At 42.9% G+C, this 16,899-nt stretch overlaps 3 protein-coding genes and 1 long non-coding RNA gene across 9 annotated transcripts; 2 read left to right on the top strand and 2 right to left on the bottom strand.

Moving 5' to 3' along the window:
- Positions 1 to 4,729: 4,729 nt before the first annotated feature.
- On the top strand, positions 4,730 to 5,255 carry LOC116417603. Its single transcript, XR_004227848.1, has 2 exons — positions 4,730 to 4,851; positions 4,920 to 5,255. It is a non-coding gene; the product is annotated as an uncharacterized LOC116417603 (long non-coding RNA).
- On the bottom strand, positions 5,248 to 7,835 carry LOC103316302 (serine/threonine-protein phosphatase 6 regulatory ankyrin repeat subunit B-like). 2 transcript variants are annotated; one of them, XM_016985853.3, is made up of 2 exons: positions 7,429 to 7,835; positions 5,248 to 6,990 (listed from the first exon to the last, which is right to left on the bottom strand). In XM_016985853.3, exon 2 carries the CDS (start codon positions 6,976 to 6,978, stop codon positions 5,347 to 5,349), a length of 1,632 nt encoding a protein of 543 aa, XP_016841342.1. In that variant the 5' UTR covers positions 6,979 to 6,990; positions 7,429 to 7,835; the 3' UTR covers positions 5,248 to 5,346. The 2 variants fall into 2 exon arrangements, with proteins under 2 accessions (XP_016841342.1, XP_008207666.1); XM_008209444.4 differs by having other exon boundaries at positions 7,411 to 7,835.
- A 98-nt stretch (positions 7,836 to 7,933) lies between these two features.
- Positions 7,934 to 11,741, bottom strand: LOC100123927 (integrin beta-PS). The gene is made up of 15 exons (XM_016985851.3): positions 11,519 to 11,741; positions 11,253 to 11,448; positions 10,957 to 11,185; positions 10,785 to 10,884; positions 10,537 to 10,707; positions 10,362 to 10,460; positions 10,037 to 10,201; positions 9,815 to 9,967; positions 9,615 to 9,743; positions 9,262 to 9,549; positions 8,970 to 9,188; positions 8,780 to 8,896; positions 8,509 to 8,710; positions 8,303 to 8,442; positions 7,934 to 8,230 (listed from the first exon to the last, which is right to left on the bottom strand). The coding sequence occupies exons 1-15, from the start codon at positions 11,684 to 11,686 to the stop codon at positions 8,147 to 8,149; spliced, it is 2,460 nt and encodes an 819-aa protein (XP_016841340.1). The 5' UTR covers positions 11,687 to 11,741; the 3' UTR covers positions 7,934 to 8,146.
- A 472-nt stretch (positions 11,742 to 12,213) lies between these two features.
- Positions 12,214 to 16,881, top strand: LOC100123925. Of its 5 annotated transcripts, XR_004344976.1 has the most exons (4): positions 12,233 to 12,342; positions 12,433 to 12,620; positions 15,161 to 15,235; positions 15,812 to 16,881. XR_004344976.1 is itself a non-coding variant. In XM_031931420.1 (3 exons), exons 2-3 carry the CDS (start codon positions 15,185 to 15,187, stop codon positions 15,971 to 15,973), a joined length of 213 nt encoding a protein of 70 aa, XP_031787280.1. In that variant the 5' UTR covers positions 12,214 to 12,342; positions 15,161 to 15,184; the 3' UTR covers positions 15,974 to 16,881. The 5 variants fall into 5 exon arrangements, 4 of the variants coding, with proteins under 4 accessions (XP_031787280.1, XP_032456148.1, XP_032456147.1 ...); XM_031931420.1 differs by lacking the exon at positions 12,433 to 12,620 and having other exon boundaries at positions 12,214 to 12,342; XM_032600257.1 differs by lacking the exons at positions 12,233 to 12,342; positions 12,433 to 12,620 and adding an exon at positions 12,659 to 12,855.
- The last annotated feature ends 18 nt before the right edge of the window (positions 16,882 to 16,899 follow it).

A 16,899-nucleotide genomic window follows, 5' to 3' on the forward strand; every position in this document is an offset into this window, starting at 1 on the left:
TATTTTCCTTGCTAAAACTGTGTGTAACTTTTTTTTTTAAGCGTCGATTTTCATTTATCCATAAATGTAAGAAACTCGCAATCATGAGTTGTTAAACCAACTGAGATATTCGCGTATTATGCACTTAGCCAAGAAACAAAATTGCTATGTTAGAAAATCTAAGAGATATATGGCACGAGTAAAAGTCAATTTTCTCAAATATTAAGATTAGCAATTGTAAGTAAGCTCATACATTATTAATAAAACGCTTAGCACGATGACGCTCTTACTGGGTAATCGCTGTTTTTAGCGTAAAAAATGTATATTTCGTTTTTAATTAAAAAAAAAAGCATTATTAGAAATTCAAGTGAAAATAAGATGCATCAAAGGTGAGAGAAAACCAGGTAAGGTGTCTTAAATACGTGCTGACGCAAGGCTCTGATGTGGTCGCGATATTGCTTGTGGTTTGCACCCTCTGTGGGAAAATCCTCGAGAATTTCGTGATGTTGTATCATCAGCATTCAGGCAGTGGTCTGAGGTTGCCTGCTTATACCATCCCTGTTAACTGCATATTTAGTACTTTGTTTTTATCAATTTTCGCGTAAACTCCAGCTAGCATTTCTTGAAAAAAAATGCCAACTTTTATGAATTTCTTCACACTTATCTTTCTCGTTGCTTGATTGCAGTGAAATACTTATATAAATATTAAATAGCTAACGGTTGGCCAACTGATGTTGAGTGTCTCTACCAGGGTAAGTTAAGCATTGAAAAAAATGTTTCTCTTTAACCGATCAGATTTTCTAAGCTGAATAACTATTTAAATCTTAGCGCAATATACATATATTTAGTGTAGTATAGACTACTGAGGGATTAAGGGATTAGAAGAAAGGACTATGTCGACGATGAGTCATAAACGAAAGTGCGCTAAACGAGGAGACACCACGAAACCGAATTTGGAGGGAGTCAGTAGTTTGCGTGCAGTAGTCAACGCAACATCGAAAACTAAAAGCTCCTCTATGCGCGAAAGAAAATTTTCCAAGTTACAATAATGAAGAAATTAATTTTTGCATCGTTCATTCTCTTCTGTATCTTTGCCTCGGTAACGGCGTTCTTCGTCGAAACTTCTAACCAGCAAGTTAATGGAACAGTTGTTTCAGAAAAAAATCGTAAAAACGCTGACAAAGTTGAGAGCAGAAGCGACGACGAGTTTGACGACAGTTCTGGGATCCTTCGAATGCTCTCCACCTTCAAATATTTGCGTTCAATGTATCTCGAATTCAGATCGGAACTAAAATTCGTCTACTGCATATCCGATCACTTCCTGAAGATCGACTACTTCATGGATTCCATTCCGACGCCGAGATTCTCCAACAAATCGATCGAAGCGGACAAAAAGTGCGACCGTCCCGAAAAGAACTCGATCAGCAGTGACCAAGAAGGTGCAAAGTGTTCCAACACGTCCGATTCAACAGCCAATAAACTGTCCAACACAGACACGAGAGTTTCGTTAAGTGATAGCAAATCGGTTGGCCGATCTTTGCTACCAATAAACGGCGTTCCGGAAAGCTTTCTGGTGGCAATCGGTGGATTGGTGTACATAAAGAGGTGGATCGAAGATTTGATCGATTCGTTCGGTGTACTCGAGTGTACCAGAAGATACCTATGGATCTTGTTTTTGAGGTGGATGGATGCATGAGTGTTATGAACTTTTGAAAATACTACTAATTTACTACTTAATTTTGCGTTAAACAACTATACCGTGTATGAAAATTATGGAAAATTGTGCCTGATATTATTAATTTTAAGCGTATATAAGTACGAGCCATTCGCACGCTTATTTTCGTGCCTTTTCCAGCGTAATTTAAGCTCACTCGATTAGCCGAACCGTTAAGGTAACGACCTTTACTGCGTTTAAGTATATTACCGCTCCGCGGATTATGGTTCTTATTTTCATCGTTTCCTTTCAAAATCCCCAGCGTGAATCATCCATATCGTTAAGATACTATGTATCGTTAAACAAATTCCAAATGTGTATATCTAATCGAGTCGCGAACAGTTTGTACAAAGAATCAAAATAAATAACAAAAACCATATCAGTACATGTTTTTCACAATATACCCAACCCAAATTAAGCTAATATCGCACCACGAATACGACTATAGCGTATATATTAGATAAATAATAATCAGTTAGCTCCCCAGCGTCTACTAATTAATAATGGTAGCCTCGCGGCAGCGTATTTTCTTCGGAATAAACGTCGAGGGCAAAAAAAGAAAGAAATCGAGGCAGCGAGTCTGCGCTCGGCTATTTTCGAGGGACGGGCTCTCGAATTTCGTTAATGACGCGTTGGCTACCGTAGTAGACGAGAAAGGGAGAGAGAGAGAGAGAGAGAGTCGAGAGCGCAGAGAGGCCGTTAATCGGGCTGCATTATCTCAATCACGTAAAACGGCAAAATTGCATTTACCTTTTTAAATGAATATTTGGCGGGGACGCGCGCGAGCGAGAGCTCCTGCTAAGTTAATTTACAGAGGAATGCCGGGTTACGCCCTCTTCGACCCTTTCGCGGATAAAGTATCGTCTCTCGCTCTTTTCATCTACACCTTTCGAGACTTGCAGCTCGTCAAAAAATTTTGCGCGCCGGACAAATACGTCTCTTGACTCCGCGTGTTTTGTTCGAAGTTACCGATTTTATAGTAAAATGATTTCTAAGCGATCAACGATTCCTATACGGTATAACCTTTTCCAAGCTAATTACCGATATCTCGCAGCGATCGGCGGTATTCTGAAATATTTTCTACCGATTTTCTTACCGATCTCTACAGAGATCAACAATTTTTTAACGACAGATCGGTATAACCTTTTCCAAGCTAATTACCGATATCTCGCAGCGATCGGTATATAACTTTTCCATAAAGCCGCGCGCGCGTATAACCAGTAAAACGCGGCTAATTTTTAAACATATCGATATAACGAGAGAACCTTTTTTTCCAACTCTTCGGACGCGCGCATAACCGTCGATGATGAGCCGAAGCGCAGATACACATCCGCACGCGCTTAGCAGCAGCCTCCAACAGATTCCCGTATAGTCTCATCCTCTCGTCGCGGCGCTGGACTCGGTATCTTACTATCTGATAATTGGAGTGGTAATTACGCGATGACTAACAGAGATGGCTCCCGCGCACCATGAGTGCTTCTGATCCTTCTCCTCTTACTTATATACGCTATATATATATATATATATATATATATATATATATATACACACACCGATCGGAGATCCGATAGATACAGCGAGCCGCTCATGACCGCGCCGATCTACTTCATCTTCTTCTCGGGGGCCATCCCCGCCCTTTTTTCTTACTCTTCTTTTCCCAATGCGTGCGTATACCCGCTCTGTTGCAATTTTTTTTTTATTTTCGAAAAAATCGCCGTAATTTATTATCGACCCGTCGCGCTAACAAGATACGCATGGCTAATTAATTTTCATATTTTAACTTTCTAACGGACATAAGCGGGGGTAAAATTTTCAGGTGTATAATATACTCGTGGAAATGTTCCTTCCAATGCATATAATTAATGCTCTCGGCGCGTTTACATTGTATATAGAGGCCGAGCGAGCGTCGTTAGCGGATAAAAAATGGGAATATTATGCCGCGGACAAAGAAGAGATGATGTTTTTTTTTTCGCGCTGATCAGCTGGCGAGAGCAAGTGCCGTAGGAGGCGCGGAGAACACAAATCACAGCCAAAATCCTGATGTGCGCCGCGGATGACGTTATACAAAAGGAGAAACTGTGTTAATTTTTTATAGAATATAGAATTTGTTGATTAATACATCGACTCTCGAATCGTCTCTCCGGAATTCAATTTAGAAATCACTCGACCGATGCTCGATGCCCATCCTGATGACTGATTTCGGATACGCCTCCTCAGGACGTGAAACCAGCCGGGAATCCTAATTCAATTAAACGGCCCGGTTATTAGCCATAGTTTATTATAGAATTCTTCCCCCGCGCGCTCACGTCAAAATATTAATGCCCCAAAGAGGATCCGTGATTTACAGCCTTATGTTAATCGCCGCGCACAATGTGTTCCGCCTTATTGGCTCCTTTTTCAGCTCTCCAGGTGTAGACCTATACGTATATATAAGTTTCGAATTTTAGGCTCAATGTCGGATATAGAAATGGAAACGCGGTTCGTCATAAAATCCACGTATCACAGGGATTTCCTAATGCAGACACGAGGGCCGGAGGACTCGAGAAAGATGCTGCTGCAGAAAGAGAGAGGGAGAGCAGAAAAAATATATATCTCGCGCGGACGATTCGCTATGCACTAAATCACGGCTGTACGTCAGTTTCTTTACTTTGTGCAGATTTTATTGATTATTTTACGGCCGAGAACACTGTAAATCTCTTCATTCTGTGTGCGCAGGGTTCTTTAACGCTCGGACGATATGCCCCCGGCTTTTACGTTCGCCTCGCTATATACGTATATGATTTGCTCTCTCGCCTAATTATAAGCACTTGGAAACCATAAAGCGACTCTCTCGCGTTATTTCGATGATTTTATATCGGTACGTCTTATATAAGTTAAAAGACGCTTTTTTTGGAATTTCTCATATTGCATTATAGACTTAGAGCGAATAGATAGCAGAGATTTTTTAAGAGAAAAAAAAAATTTTAACTGCACGTAGTCAAAGTCAAAGTTTATCTTGTTACGCAACCGGGAAACTCGAGTATATATTTGCGTAGAACGACTCATCTGGCATATACAAGCGAAGAGTCAGTTTCGATTTTCCCGAGTTACGAAGCACTGTAATATGACAAACGTTTTCATATTTATCTTACTTGCTTATTTTTCTACTCCCACGTCGAGTGAGTGTTCTGATTTTTTTATAGTTTTTTTTTCTCTTCAAATAATAGCTTATTTATGTTTCGTATAGTCTCGTCTCGGCCAATCGATCGTTGGCCATGTGGCGATCAAGACAAGGACGGATGTGTGAATTCGTGTAGTGAAAAATACCGTGATCTCAAAGTGGCAAGTTGCACAGTTAAGTTCAGAGAGTCGCTCGATATAAACAATCCGGAGGAAAACGTGGTAGACTGTAGATGTGCGTCAAGCGCATCTGTTCTATCTAACGTTCTCCGGAATCCAATTTCGATGATTTTATTAATATTTTTATCCGCGTATAGTGTTGTTCGGTGAATAATAATTTTGATCATTTAATTTATAGCGTTTGTCGATTATAACGAGTTAATAAAAGTAGACAATAATTGTTCAATATTTATTCAAACAATTAAGTGATCTGCACACATGCATCAAAATAAATTAATAATCTTTCATACGCCGTTGTTTCCGATTTTCACTAGTCAATCTTGTTTTTGCACTGCGATGCTCGCTTCGATCACACTTTCAAGATCATCATAGCATAAACAGCTTAATATCCGTTCGGAGCACAGCACAGGTAACCGAACAACAGTCAAACGTTCCAAAGCATCCCTCGCCTCCAAAAGTCTCTCAATCCTCCTCAAACCCTTGTTCACCTGAGCCTTGATCATGTAGCCGTACACGAGAAATCCCTTGGTCAATTGATTCAAGTACTTCGGATTCAACCAACTCGCCACACTCTTGTTAACGAGCAGTCTGGCCATTTCGAACTCGTTTTTGCCCAAAATCCCGCGCAAATTGTTACATTCAACTGGGCCGTTGTTTATTCTAACCATTTCTATTCTTTCGAGTTGAGCTCTGCAACTGGAAAGCATATATATATAGGTTCCCAATGCCACTAGTCCACGTTGCAACGATTCATGCTTCACTTTTGCGCTGATCAGTCCAGCAGCTCGACACGCCATCACATGGTTCGCAACCATGACTTTCGACGGATCGACGCTCACTGCGGTATTTCTCGATACTTGAGACAATCTAAAGCCGACCGGAGTGTAAGAGTACCACAGCGGTGAATTGCCTTGATCGTCTTCCGCGTTGATATCAGCGCCGGCCAAGAGCAAATTTTCAGCGATCAACCAACGCGACTCGATCAGAGCCATGTGCAGAGGCGTCAGCCCAGCCAGGCTCAGCTTACCAGCGAACAACAGTTCCTTGCCATTTTCATTGATCGCGATGACGCGACCGTTGGGACAGCAGCCTTGAGCGAGCAGAGACTTTACGAGGAGCGTTTTGCCGCAAAAACAAGCCATGTGCAGAAGCGATAACCTCTGGAAATCCGTGTAATTGCGATCGGTTGGGATGTTGTCGAAGATGATATCGGCGAGGTAACTCGTGCAGTTTCTGTAGAATATGTAGTGAAGAGGCAGACGATTTTTATCGTCTCTAGCGACGATATCGGCACCGGACAGCAGGAGCAACATGCCCGAACAGACGTTATCGAGTTTGCAGGCCAAGTGAAGCGGCGTCAAGCCATCCTCGCACTTCAAAGAGTGATCGGCGCCGTTTTCCAAAAGCAACGTCAAAAACGGGTTGACTTCGGCTTCCTTCCTCAGAACCGCGAAGTGCAGCGGGGTAAAGCCGGAATCGTAGCTGGAGAGGAACAGCGTTTTCTGGTTCACGTCAGCCCCCCTCTCTATAAAACGTTGAACGTAGCTCGGATCGTCCATGGTACGACAGCAGATGTGAAAGTGGGTCAGTCCTCTGTCGTCCACAGCGTTGACGTAGGTGTTGACTTCCGAGTAGTCGAAGATCGTGGGCAGCAAGTTTATGGTCGAAACGTAGTAGGCCAGGTGAACCGGTGTCCAGGAGTTGGCGCTTTTCTTGCTAATGTCCGCGCCGTAATGCAGAAGGTACATCACGGCTTCTGGATTTTCGTTTTTCACGGCGAAGTGGAGGGGAGTGTAGTCGGCGAATTCATCGCCGAAACTCGAATCCGCGTGACTGTTGACGGGGTAGCCTTGTTGAACGAACTGCTTGATGAGCTCCAGGAGGTTTCTCTTGCAGGCGTCGTGGAACGAGCGGAGATTTTCCGGGCTGAAGTTTGAATGTTCCATGTTGCGAAATGTCTGGAAAAAGTGAGAATTAATGTTGATGTCGAATGTCTTTTTGAGATAGGCGTTGATGCGAAATAGCTATTTGCAAAAAAGTAGTTTTCACGTAAATATTGACTAGATTTATCGATATTGAAATATTTTTCAGTTTTTTGGAAGTCTCAAGCTTAGAGGTCACGTGTTTACAGCGAAGCACGCGTGACTCGAGCGCAGCGCGCATGCGCCGTGACAGCGATGCAGCTACAGGCTTATGCCTCATAACAGAAGCTATAGGCGAAGCCTCGTCGGACTGACTATATCTTTAGAACATTTAAACCAAATCGGTTTTAAAAACATCTCTAAAAACACCATTATAGCGATAAAAAGCGAACAAAACGTAAATTTTTTTATTTATACTTTGAAGCAGTTTTGACAGCGCAGATGTATTATACTTACGTGTTATTTGTTGCGTACCGATTGTATTTCACACTATATGACTGCACTGTTCTGGCTTGGTATTCGCCGACGAAAACTCCGATCTCATACGCCACTATAATTTAACTCTTGTTTCCCATATAAACAACACATTCTGACAACAACGAACTTTCGGATAAAGCACTCCTCCGCCGAGCGTCGACATGGCGTCGACACGACTGCCACGATGCATTCCAAAGAGCTACGAGCGTTTGGGCAACGAATATAGACTCGCTATAGAAGCGCGCTTCCCGTGAGGGACTAAATTTTCCGGGCCAATATATATATAGGTATACAGGCTCTACGTACGCATTGGAAAGCGGGTACCTCTCGGCGCATAACACAGGGCCCTTCTTCTATCTGAGTCCATATTCGTTGGTTTGGGTCTGCGGCCGGAAAAGCATTTTACTATAAAAGGTAGCGACGGTACAGGGGCAGGAGCCGCTGAGAAAATCGAGAAATCGGTCTTCTCATTTTGCGCCGGATATGTAACAACACGAGTTCGTATATTAAAGTGAGTTGTATATTTTTGCGCAGATTTCTTTTCTGACACTGGGTTCTGAAACGATAAACCGATGATCGATCTGATTCCAGTATAAATAATTGGCCGATAATATCAACAAATTGTTTCAGCGCAATTAAGCAACGTAAATATAACGCTTCTAAGTAGAATCGCAATAAGTACGAGATATGGCAACGACTGTATATTATACTAGTATTAACTGCTTTGACTTCTGCTGTTTTGCTTGAAAGTCGGATTGTTGAAGGTAGTGGTGGCTTTTTTGTAAAACGGATTGTCTCCCTGAAAAGCGAATAGAATATCGTTAGTTATTTAAATTCAACTCGATAAAACAAGAAGGCTAGATGTACTCACACGTTCCCACCTGACCAGTGTCCTCTCCTTCTCGAATTTTGCGAATTCTCTCCTGTCGTGTATCATCGTCACGACCTTCCAGATCATTAAAATGGAAAATCCCAGCAATACTGTGCTTATAATGACTCCCAGAGCCACACCTAAAGTACAATAATCCTTTCGTCAATAAAAATCATTTTTATTTTACAAGTTTTCCTACAACTCACCCATGACATTCAGAGGTTTCGGGCAGTCCTTGTCCTTCTGCGCGACTATCCTGTAGGACTTTGCCTTGTTCTGAGCCGACTTCTGATGCAACAACTCGTACTCGAACACAAGACTGCATCCACCGTCTGCGGGTGTCCGACACACTCGGGTCCTGCTCTCGCCATCATTTTCAGCGGCTTCTTTCAGTAGCTCGACCTTTTCCTGTTAAAAAAAAGCATCCGTCACCATTACTGCCATTATGTATTGTCATTAGCAAAAATCTAAACTTACCACTTCGATCGTATGAGAACAACCGCTGCAGTCGTTGTTTTGCCACAAGGGTCCCGATTTATACGCCAGGCACTCGACGCAGTCCTTCAGCTCTTCGCACTGTTGTCCAGGACACGTCTGCAATACCAGTACGACATAAGATATTAGAATGACGAGGTTCACCACAAGAGTATCACACGTAAAAGCTTACAGGACAGTCCTCGCAGAATTGTCCAGAGTATAGAGCGTTTTCGATCTCGTGACACTGACAGCTGCCACAGATGCAGTCGCCCTTGCCACTGCAAACGACGCTGGACTCGTGAGTCGGCATACACGTGCTGTTGCTCTCCTTGCAATCGCACGTCTCACCTGTCCAGCCTGGCAGGCAGTTGCAGAAGCCGCACTCGCACTTGCCTTTACCGCCGCAGACCTGCGGAGTCATTGGTTTTTAATCGTTATACCGACGGTCGGTAAAACAGGGGGGTCAAGCTCCTTAAACCTACCATACCCCCGCTGCGTTTGCAGGAGAAATTATCGCACTCGCAGTAAGTGCCGTAAAACTCCTCCTGCGGGTTCATTCTCTTCGCGCAGTCGCAGACGCCGCATTTGCAGGTGCCGCGACCGCTGCAGACGTCGCTGTCGTTCGTAGCTTTGCAAGCGTCCAGTGTACTGGAGCCGATTTCCGATCCTTTGCATTCGCACTGTTTCCCGTAGAAGCCGTCGTCGCAGAGACATATGCCGCAGTCCAGATAGCCGTTGTTTGTGCAGTTCGGAGATTTTGTTCTGTTGATCTATGAGTGATGGTCGATATTCAGTTTTTTGTTTGAATGAGTGAGTTTTAAAGCTTGATTGTTACCTTATTTCCGGCTTCGCAGGGACAGCTGCAGATCAACTCGACGTCCAACTCCAAGCTTTCGGTCAAGCCTCTCGGGCCGATTTTTATATTTTGCCGCCACTGATTTGAATTCTGCGGACAGTCGACGGCCTGCGAGAGATCGGTTTTGAAATCGTGTAAGACTCAACGATTTAAACGATGCATATTATTATGTCTTTTACCTTCAGGACAACTTGAAACTCGACGACGTTGCCGACCCTGAGTCCGTCGCAAGTCTCGCGCTCCTTCGAATTTTCGTCCAGACACTTGGAGAAGTACCTCACGTCTATCATCTCAGGCGCGTTATCCGTCATCGTGACGGAATCGACCAGTTTCTGAAAATTTTCAATTATATACGTGAATACAGGCAACATCCACTTTTTCCCTGAAGCCTCGATAATTACCTCGTATTCCTTACTGACTAGAGACACGACATTCGCAGCTTCGTTCTCGAACAGGCCGATCGAGGAGCCGGCGATCCTCGTGGTCAGTATCTGGTAGGTCGTGTTCATGTGCTCGGGGACAGCGAAAATAATGTTTATCTTCTGCTCCGAGGCTTTCCTGTTAATCTGTGAAAAAAATAATGAGTCTGTTACACTTTATCGCTCTCTCGTGCAGATAAGTTTTTTTAATTAGGCGGTAATCATCGAGCGCAGTTTTTGCTGTTTAATAATACACTCGCGATGCTTATTGAAACTCATTGAAAGATTGTTTTTTTTTATGCCTTACTTGGGAAATCGACGGATAATCCTGCAACAGCGAGTAGCTGTAAAAGCCGTCGTTGTCGAGGTGACACTGCTCGTCGTTGGGCTCGACTATTCCTGCAAGCTTTTCAAACACGTCACATCTAACGATTCACTTTCGTTAAAAGTGTGCACTATTTTTTTTTTTTTTTTTAAATTACCCGCCCATCTCCAGCCAAGTGGTAGCTCGCATCGGTGGAAAAAACAAGAAGGTGTCTGGCTTTGCTTCTCCAACCGATTTTCTCGGTGCAAACTATCGCCTGCATTAAGGCGTCGAATCCACCCTCGGGTACGTCCAAGTTTCCGGAGACAGGGGCGGATTGTACTCTGGACTACAATCATTATCGAGTTATAAGCTAATTTAATTTATCAAATAGTTCACCCATATCGTTGTTTATAAAATTTGCACCTTGAATAGCGCCACATTTTCAGTCAGAGGCATCTGGTTCTTGTATCCGTAAGGAGACGCACATGGTTGACCGTTTGACCTTCTGCACGGAGACTTCAACCTTCGATTCAAAAAATTTTAACGGTTTCGAACGTTGCTTGAAATTTTGAAAAAGTGCAAAAACACGTCCTACATATCAGGATCGGTACTGGTCATCGGTAGGGCGACTTTGTCGACGAAGCTGCCGAAACCAAGCCGGAAATTCGAAGTCAGCTTCTGCATAGCCTCGGCCAACTTGTCGCCGAGTCTCGAGAGCTGATCTCTGTAAGGCTCCATCGAGAAGGACAGATCCATCAAGTAGTAGAGATCGACCGGGTAGTCCTCGGCTTTGCTGTAGTTCACGCGGATCACCAGCTCTTCGCCTGAAATTATTTTTATTTTTACTATAACAATATCAATAATGTGTGAATATGCATTGAAAACACGAACCCTGCCTGAGGGTCACGCGCATATTCTGCGGCTGCACCTGCACCGGGTCTTTACTCTTCTTCGAGTGCAGCGGCCTGTTCTCCAAAATTTCAAACGCCGATTTTCCCGCCACCACGAACTCCGCCGGGCACCATCGATCTTTCTCGCTTTCCAACCTGTCCCTCGTCGAGCATCGAATCAGCGATCCGTTATTGCGCTGAAATCGAAAAAACCTTCGAAATACATCTCTGTTCCACAATCATCAAAGAAAAAAAAAAATTACAAACCGATTCGGAGCACCAGACGCAGTTCGGCACGAGTAAGCACTGCAAGCACGTCTGCTGGGCCGCGCAGATGCTCTCATGGTTGACTTGAACGTCCACTGCACTGGCTATCGTCGAAAACAAACTGAAAACACAGGACAGTTTGAGAAGGAAACTGATCGTACCGGACATTTTTCGCTCGACTGTAACATCGAACGCGCGCCGAGCTTTCTGAGCCGTTTCGAAGGATACTGCGGCATCCCGCGGAAACGAGCGGCAGATAAAACGCCTCTACTCACACACGCGGCTCTTCAGATGCGTCACTAGATAATTATTCACGTTCTGCTGTGCTTTCCGAATCAGAGTATGAGTCAAGTGAATTTGCACGAACGAGACTAGTCATTCGACTCACCTTTTTTCTCGAACGTTATCGCGCGCAATTTTTTCGCGTTTTGAATATTTATTTTCTGAGTGTACCTGCCGTGCGCGTGTGTGTAACGGGAAAGACTATGGATTGGAACATTGCTTTTTAACAGGATATTATCGGAATATTGCGATAACCCTTGAATCGATTAAATCGTCGAATTGTTTATCAAAATAATTAAATACAAAATATTCGTTAACGACACGGGTTGCCGGTCGTCGATAAGTCGGTACTCCGGTATACCGACGCACGACAAGTAAACGTTCTACACGACCAGCGAGCTCCGAATTTCGGCCAAGCGCAGCGCTGAGCTCGCCGGCCATTTCTTTTCGAGAAAAGTCGAATTTTGAAGGGGGCTAATCAGCTGGCCACGCGGGTACTTACGGTTCCCAGTCTCTTCTCCCCAGGAGATTCATGTGAAAAGGTCAGTGTCTAAGTCAGTCCTCATCTCTGTGCTTTGAATTTTCCTTGAATTCACGGCATTCCGAGCGTTATTCTCGACTCTTCGTCCCAGCGGGGTTGTGCCACCTTACGTAACCATCGTTTTCGGAGCTTCTCGTCGCTTAAATCCAGAGTGTCCCGACTCGATCACCGGCTTAGTCGAGGCTACTCGCGCGAAAGTGAAGGAGGAAGCTGTGCTGTCGGAGAAGAGCCGGTTGAATTACGGCCATCGTGTTCCGCAGGAAGAGTCGCGATTTTGAGGTTAGCTCGAGTGTCGGTGATGTAGATATATGTATGTAGATAGAGTGTAGAGGTGATCGATAGAGATAGTGGTACTTAGCGGGAGGCGAGCGACAACCTTTGCAAAGTTGATCGACTCGTTTACTTTCGCAATGCCAAGTGTTTATTTTCGTTCACTCTCGCAAATCTTGTACTTACTCGGTGGTCTCGAGGTGTCCAGTGGAAAGTTGCGCGACGTCTCGCTGTGAGAAAAAAAGTGTGTTTCACCTGTGCTGAGGTGCTGGATTTGATATTTGGGCGATTTTAGTATCAGTTTGTGTTTTGGCAATTAAATCAACGTGATCTACTTATGCTTTCTTTTCGCGATCGACATGCTTGAATAATTTGTTTTTTTAAATATGTATAAGAGAAACGTTTTTCGCGCGAATTGATTCTCTTGTCGATTAATTCCAACTTAACTTCATTCAACGTACTCTATAAAAGTAAATTGTTTTGTCAACGTAAAAAAAAATAAATAAAATAAAATATAAGTAAATTTTGCTTGGTTACAAGCTCCACAAATAAAGCGCCCGCGTCTATAAATAATCCAAGAAAACGTAGCTTGGCTGTCTCTCCTTTGAAAATTGTTAATGTCGTAATGAAGGTATAATGAACCTTGCAGAAACGCTTTTGTTCACTGCTATTTTTATTTCTCAACTTGACTGCGTCCGCTAGCGCCATTTCTCGACGTTTATGTTGTACAGTATAATCTGCGAGTCTATTTTAGCTGTCAACCACGTGGTCGGCGAGTGCTACACACGCGTCGGAAGTCTGTTTCCAAAGCGCCCACTTTGTTGACTCGTGCGGCGTATACAACGCTTTGTGCCAAAACTGTAGCGAATATTTTTACTGACTTTCGACTGTTTATAACATTTTGTAAATAAGCGCGAAAATTCAAATTCGACGCACATAGCTCGAGGCTGTTGTGTTTATGGGTATGTACAGAGGCTTTGTCTTTGAATTTTATATTGAAAAAAAATCATGTAAATGTGTCGAGGTCCAAAGTTAACAAAAAAAAAAACATTTATCTGTACACGCATTGTGCGTCAATACTGCAACTTCGTGTGCGTCATTCGAGAGACTTTAGACAACGTAATCAATCATAGGGAAAATAATCATGAGAAAATTGAAGATGCTCCTCGGAAACGAAGCGAACTTTAACCCTTAATCGGTTCCTTCATTATTCTCGAAATGCTAGTGCGCAAGAATTTCGATTTGACAGAGGGCTAAAAAATAGCCGAGTGCGATCGTTAATTAATCAATGATTAGGAATATATAAATAAACATTCCAACGTCGTTATGCTTCAAAGCAAATTCAGAAATACGCGAGGGCCTTTTTATCTAATCAGTAGCTCGATTATTATGGAAGATCTCTTCGAAAGCCCTAAAACGAGATAAGATCGTAGATCTATCTTATCTACAAAAATCGAGACTCAGCATTAGCCAGAATTAAGTAACACTCGAAATGACAACGTATTTGTATTTAGGTATATTAGTTTTGTATATTCGTTGTATATTTACGTAAACTCTGCGTTGTCGCGTATAGATAACACTTCGTTGTAAGTCAATCGTATCTTGGAACTCTATAATATAGAAGACAGTCAAACGAATCTATGCAACGTCTCTAACAGCCGATTAGCTCTAGTAAAATTTAGCACCTTCGCGAGAGATAAGAGTGTGCAGTGTACACTGGAATTTTAGTATAAATATTTTGCCATGATAGAATCGTAAAAAGCTATTATTAAAGTGCGATAAAGCAAAGTCGTGGATCAACAGTTAAACTTTCATTCGATCGAAGCGTAAAAGTTGCTATTCGGGTGTTTCACTGCGGAGTTAAACGTTCACCTATTTCCCGAGGTGCGTAAAACACAGTCGCGATAAAATATCCTGTCCCGTTTCTATATAATCGTGTAAACGGGCTGCGGAAATCGTATATTGTCATGTTTACGAGGTACATCCAAAAACCGGAAATCAGCGTTAATTACTGCGAAAAGCTTGTTTGGTTTTCCCAGAGTCAATCCCAAAATATATCCTCGCAGTAAAATCCAGTAAAGCTTTCGCTTTACTTTCAATTTCGAATTCTCATGCAATCGAACCCGCTATTAAAAAACGATTATTTTTCAAGCTCTCCGAAAAACAAGTCGCGTTGCGAAAAAAAACAAACTCGCTGATACGTGCGACGCGTTTAGGCGCCGACGACTTCCCCACCGTACGTACGGCAGTGGCAGATTGCCACCGCGCGATCTGAATTAGCGCGAGCTTGCAGCGACGAGAAGCATTGCTCCGAGAGTATCTGTACAAAGAGGTTCGCACTCGAGCGCGGCTCTCTCTCTCTCTCTCTCTCTCGCGCTGATTCAATCTTTGAGAATTTCGAGCGAGCTTGCAGGGCACAAAGGTTTTTATCCGTATATATAAATTGAGCTTTTTGGCGGGAAATTTGAATTGATCGCGGGAAATATCGCTTTACTGCAGGATATATAAGTGGATATATTTTTTAACGTGTGATGTATTTGCTGTTCTAGGTGTCAGCTGCTGTCGAAACTGAGATGTATCTAACGCGAACTGCTCAATACGCTCTGAGACTGTCTCTCACACAGGTATGAATTTTGATATATTTAATTATGCCTCGAGTTATATCCTTCGTTATATAAGCTGTAATATTGTACAGAAGACACGCCGTCACGTGCTGGCTAGCTTTATAGACAATCAATATATTTTTATACGTGGTACATGCAGAGCTTGAGCAAATTTAACTTCGAAAGCTACGTGCGGTTGTATAATGGATCAAGTTCGCGCTTTGAATAATCGAGTGTTGTCTATAGCTCTGAATATTTTTCCTCTTTTATAACGTACCACAAACAAATTTAGGCACAATTTGGGTTTGCTTGCAAAACAGATTGAAAGCAAAGTTATCTTATCTTTTTATTACCGACTGTACACACCCATTACGCGAAAAACTGAATTTTGAAATGTCATTCATCAGTGCAACATGATTGACGCTTTGCAGTACTCGCGCATGACGATCTGACTGATTACTCTCGAAAGACGTCACTTCTCGCTCGTACAGAGAGTCATTGCACGCGATAATATACAGCCAGATTTCGTAATAATGCATTCGGTTAATTTCCACGAGTGCAATATCATATTTACGTAATCCCATTGATGTGTTGCAGCCAGCTGGACCCGCGGCACCGGTGTTCCGGCGCAACAGCGTCGACCGAGGAACTGCTTCGGCGGTCGTCCTCGCCACTGCTGGACTTTCCATGAGCATGTTTTCACTGGTTCAGATGCAATCCTCCTCGACGAACCACAATCGACTTCGTCGCGTTCAGTAACAATAGGTGACGACGGCCAATTCAACGCAGAAAATCAGTCTAACGTATCATCTCTCAAGAGTCGACGCATTAGGCTACTACGAAAATAACAGATCAAAGTCCTCGCGATCGAATTGAACAGGTTTTGCGTCAGCGTTTTCTTGTGCGGCAGCTATACTGTACGATTTGTTATGATTTTTTGCTCGCCTCTATAACAGCGACGACATGCACAAGATATGCAACACCGATAACTTCAGTTACATAGAGTGTAGCACGTGGTTTAGGATAGCGACGACACATGCTTAGGTGAATTTTTCAATTGATTTCTTCAAAATTTTTATTTATCGTTCATCCGGTTCGATTGCTGTTAGGCACGCGCGTTGTGCGGTTTATGCTGTATGTCCTAGCTTCATGTTTTAACAATATGAAACATCGATGTAATCATGACAGTGTAGATTCGACATACTAAGTTGCACATGTAATCGAAAGCGAAATTTCACACCCGAGTATTATTTATTACGGTACACTTATGAATTCCGGTTATTCATTTTAGGAATACAATTACGTGTACGCACTTAGGAACTCTTTATCTATATACGCAGAAGGTACTCTCGAGATGCGCGAAAACCGCCGTTTGAAAATGTGCATGTTCGATAGGAATATAATGGACACGCATAAGAATATTTTAACTCGTAATCGACGTTTATATGGATACCGATGTGGGGGATATTGCTATCGAATTCAGGAGGGCAATATTTTGACTCCAGGACTTTCAACGTATTATTTTAAACAATTTTGAAGCCAACTAAACTGTGAAGTTTTTCAAAAGTGCCAAAAGTCCTGGAGTCAACCAAAAAAATTGTAAAATGCTTATGTGGCGGTGACTGTTTGTGATTATCGAAATAAACACGTTATATCATTAGATCGAATCGAATGTGTTTTCTTTT

The sequence above is a fragment of the Nasonia vitripennis genome, chromosome 5, assembly GCF_009193385.2.
Source record: "Nasonia vitripennis strain AsymCx chromosome 5, Nvit_psr_1.1, whole genome shotgun sequence".
NCBI classification, from domain to species: Eukaryota; Metazoa; Arthropoda; class Insecta; order Hymenoptera; family Pteromalidae; genus Nasonia; species Nasonia vitripennis.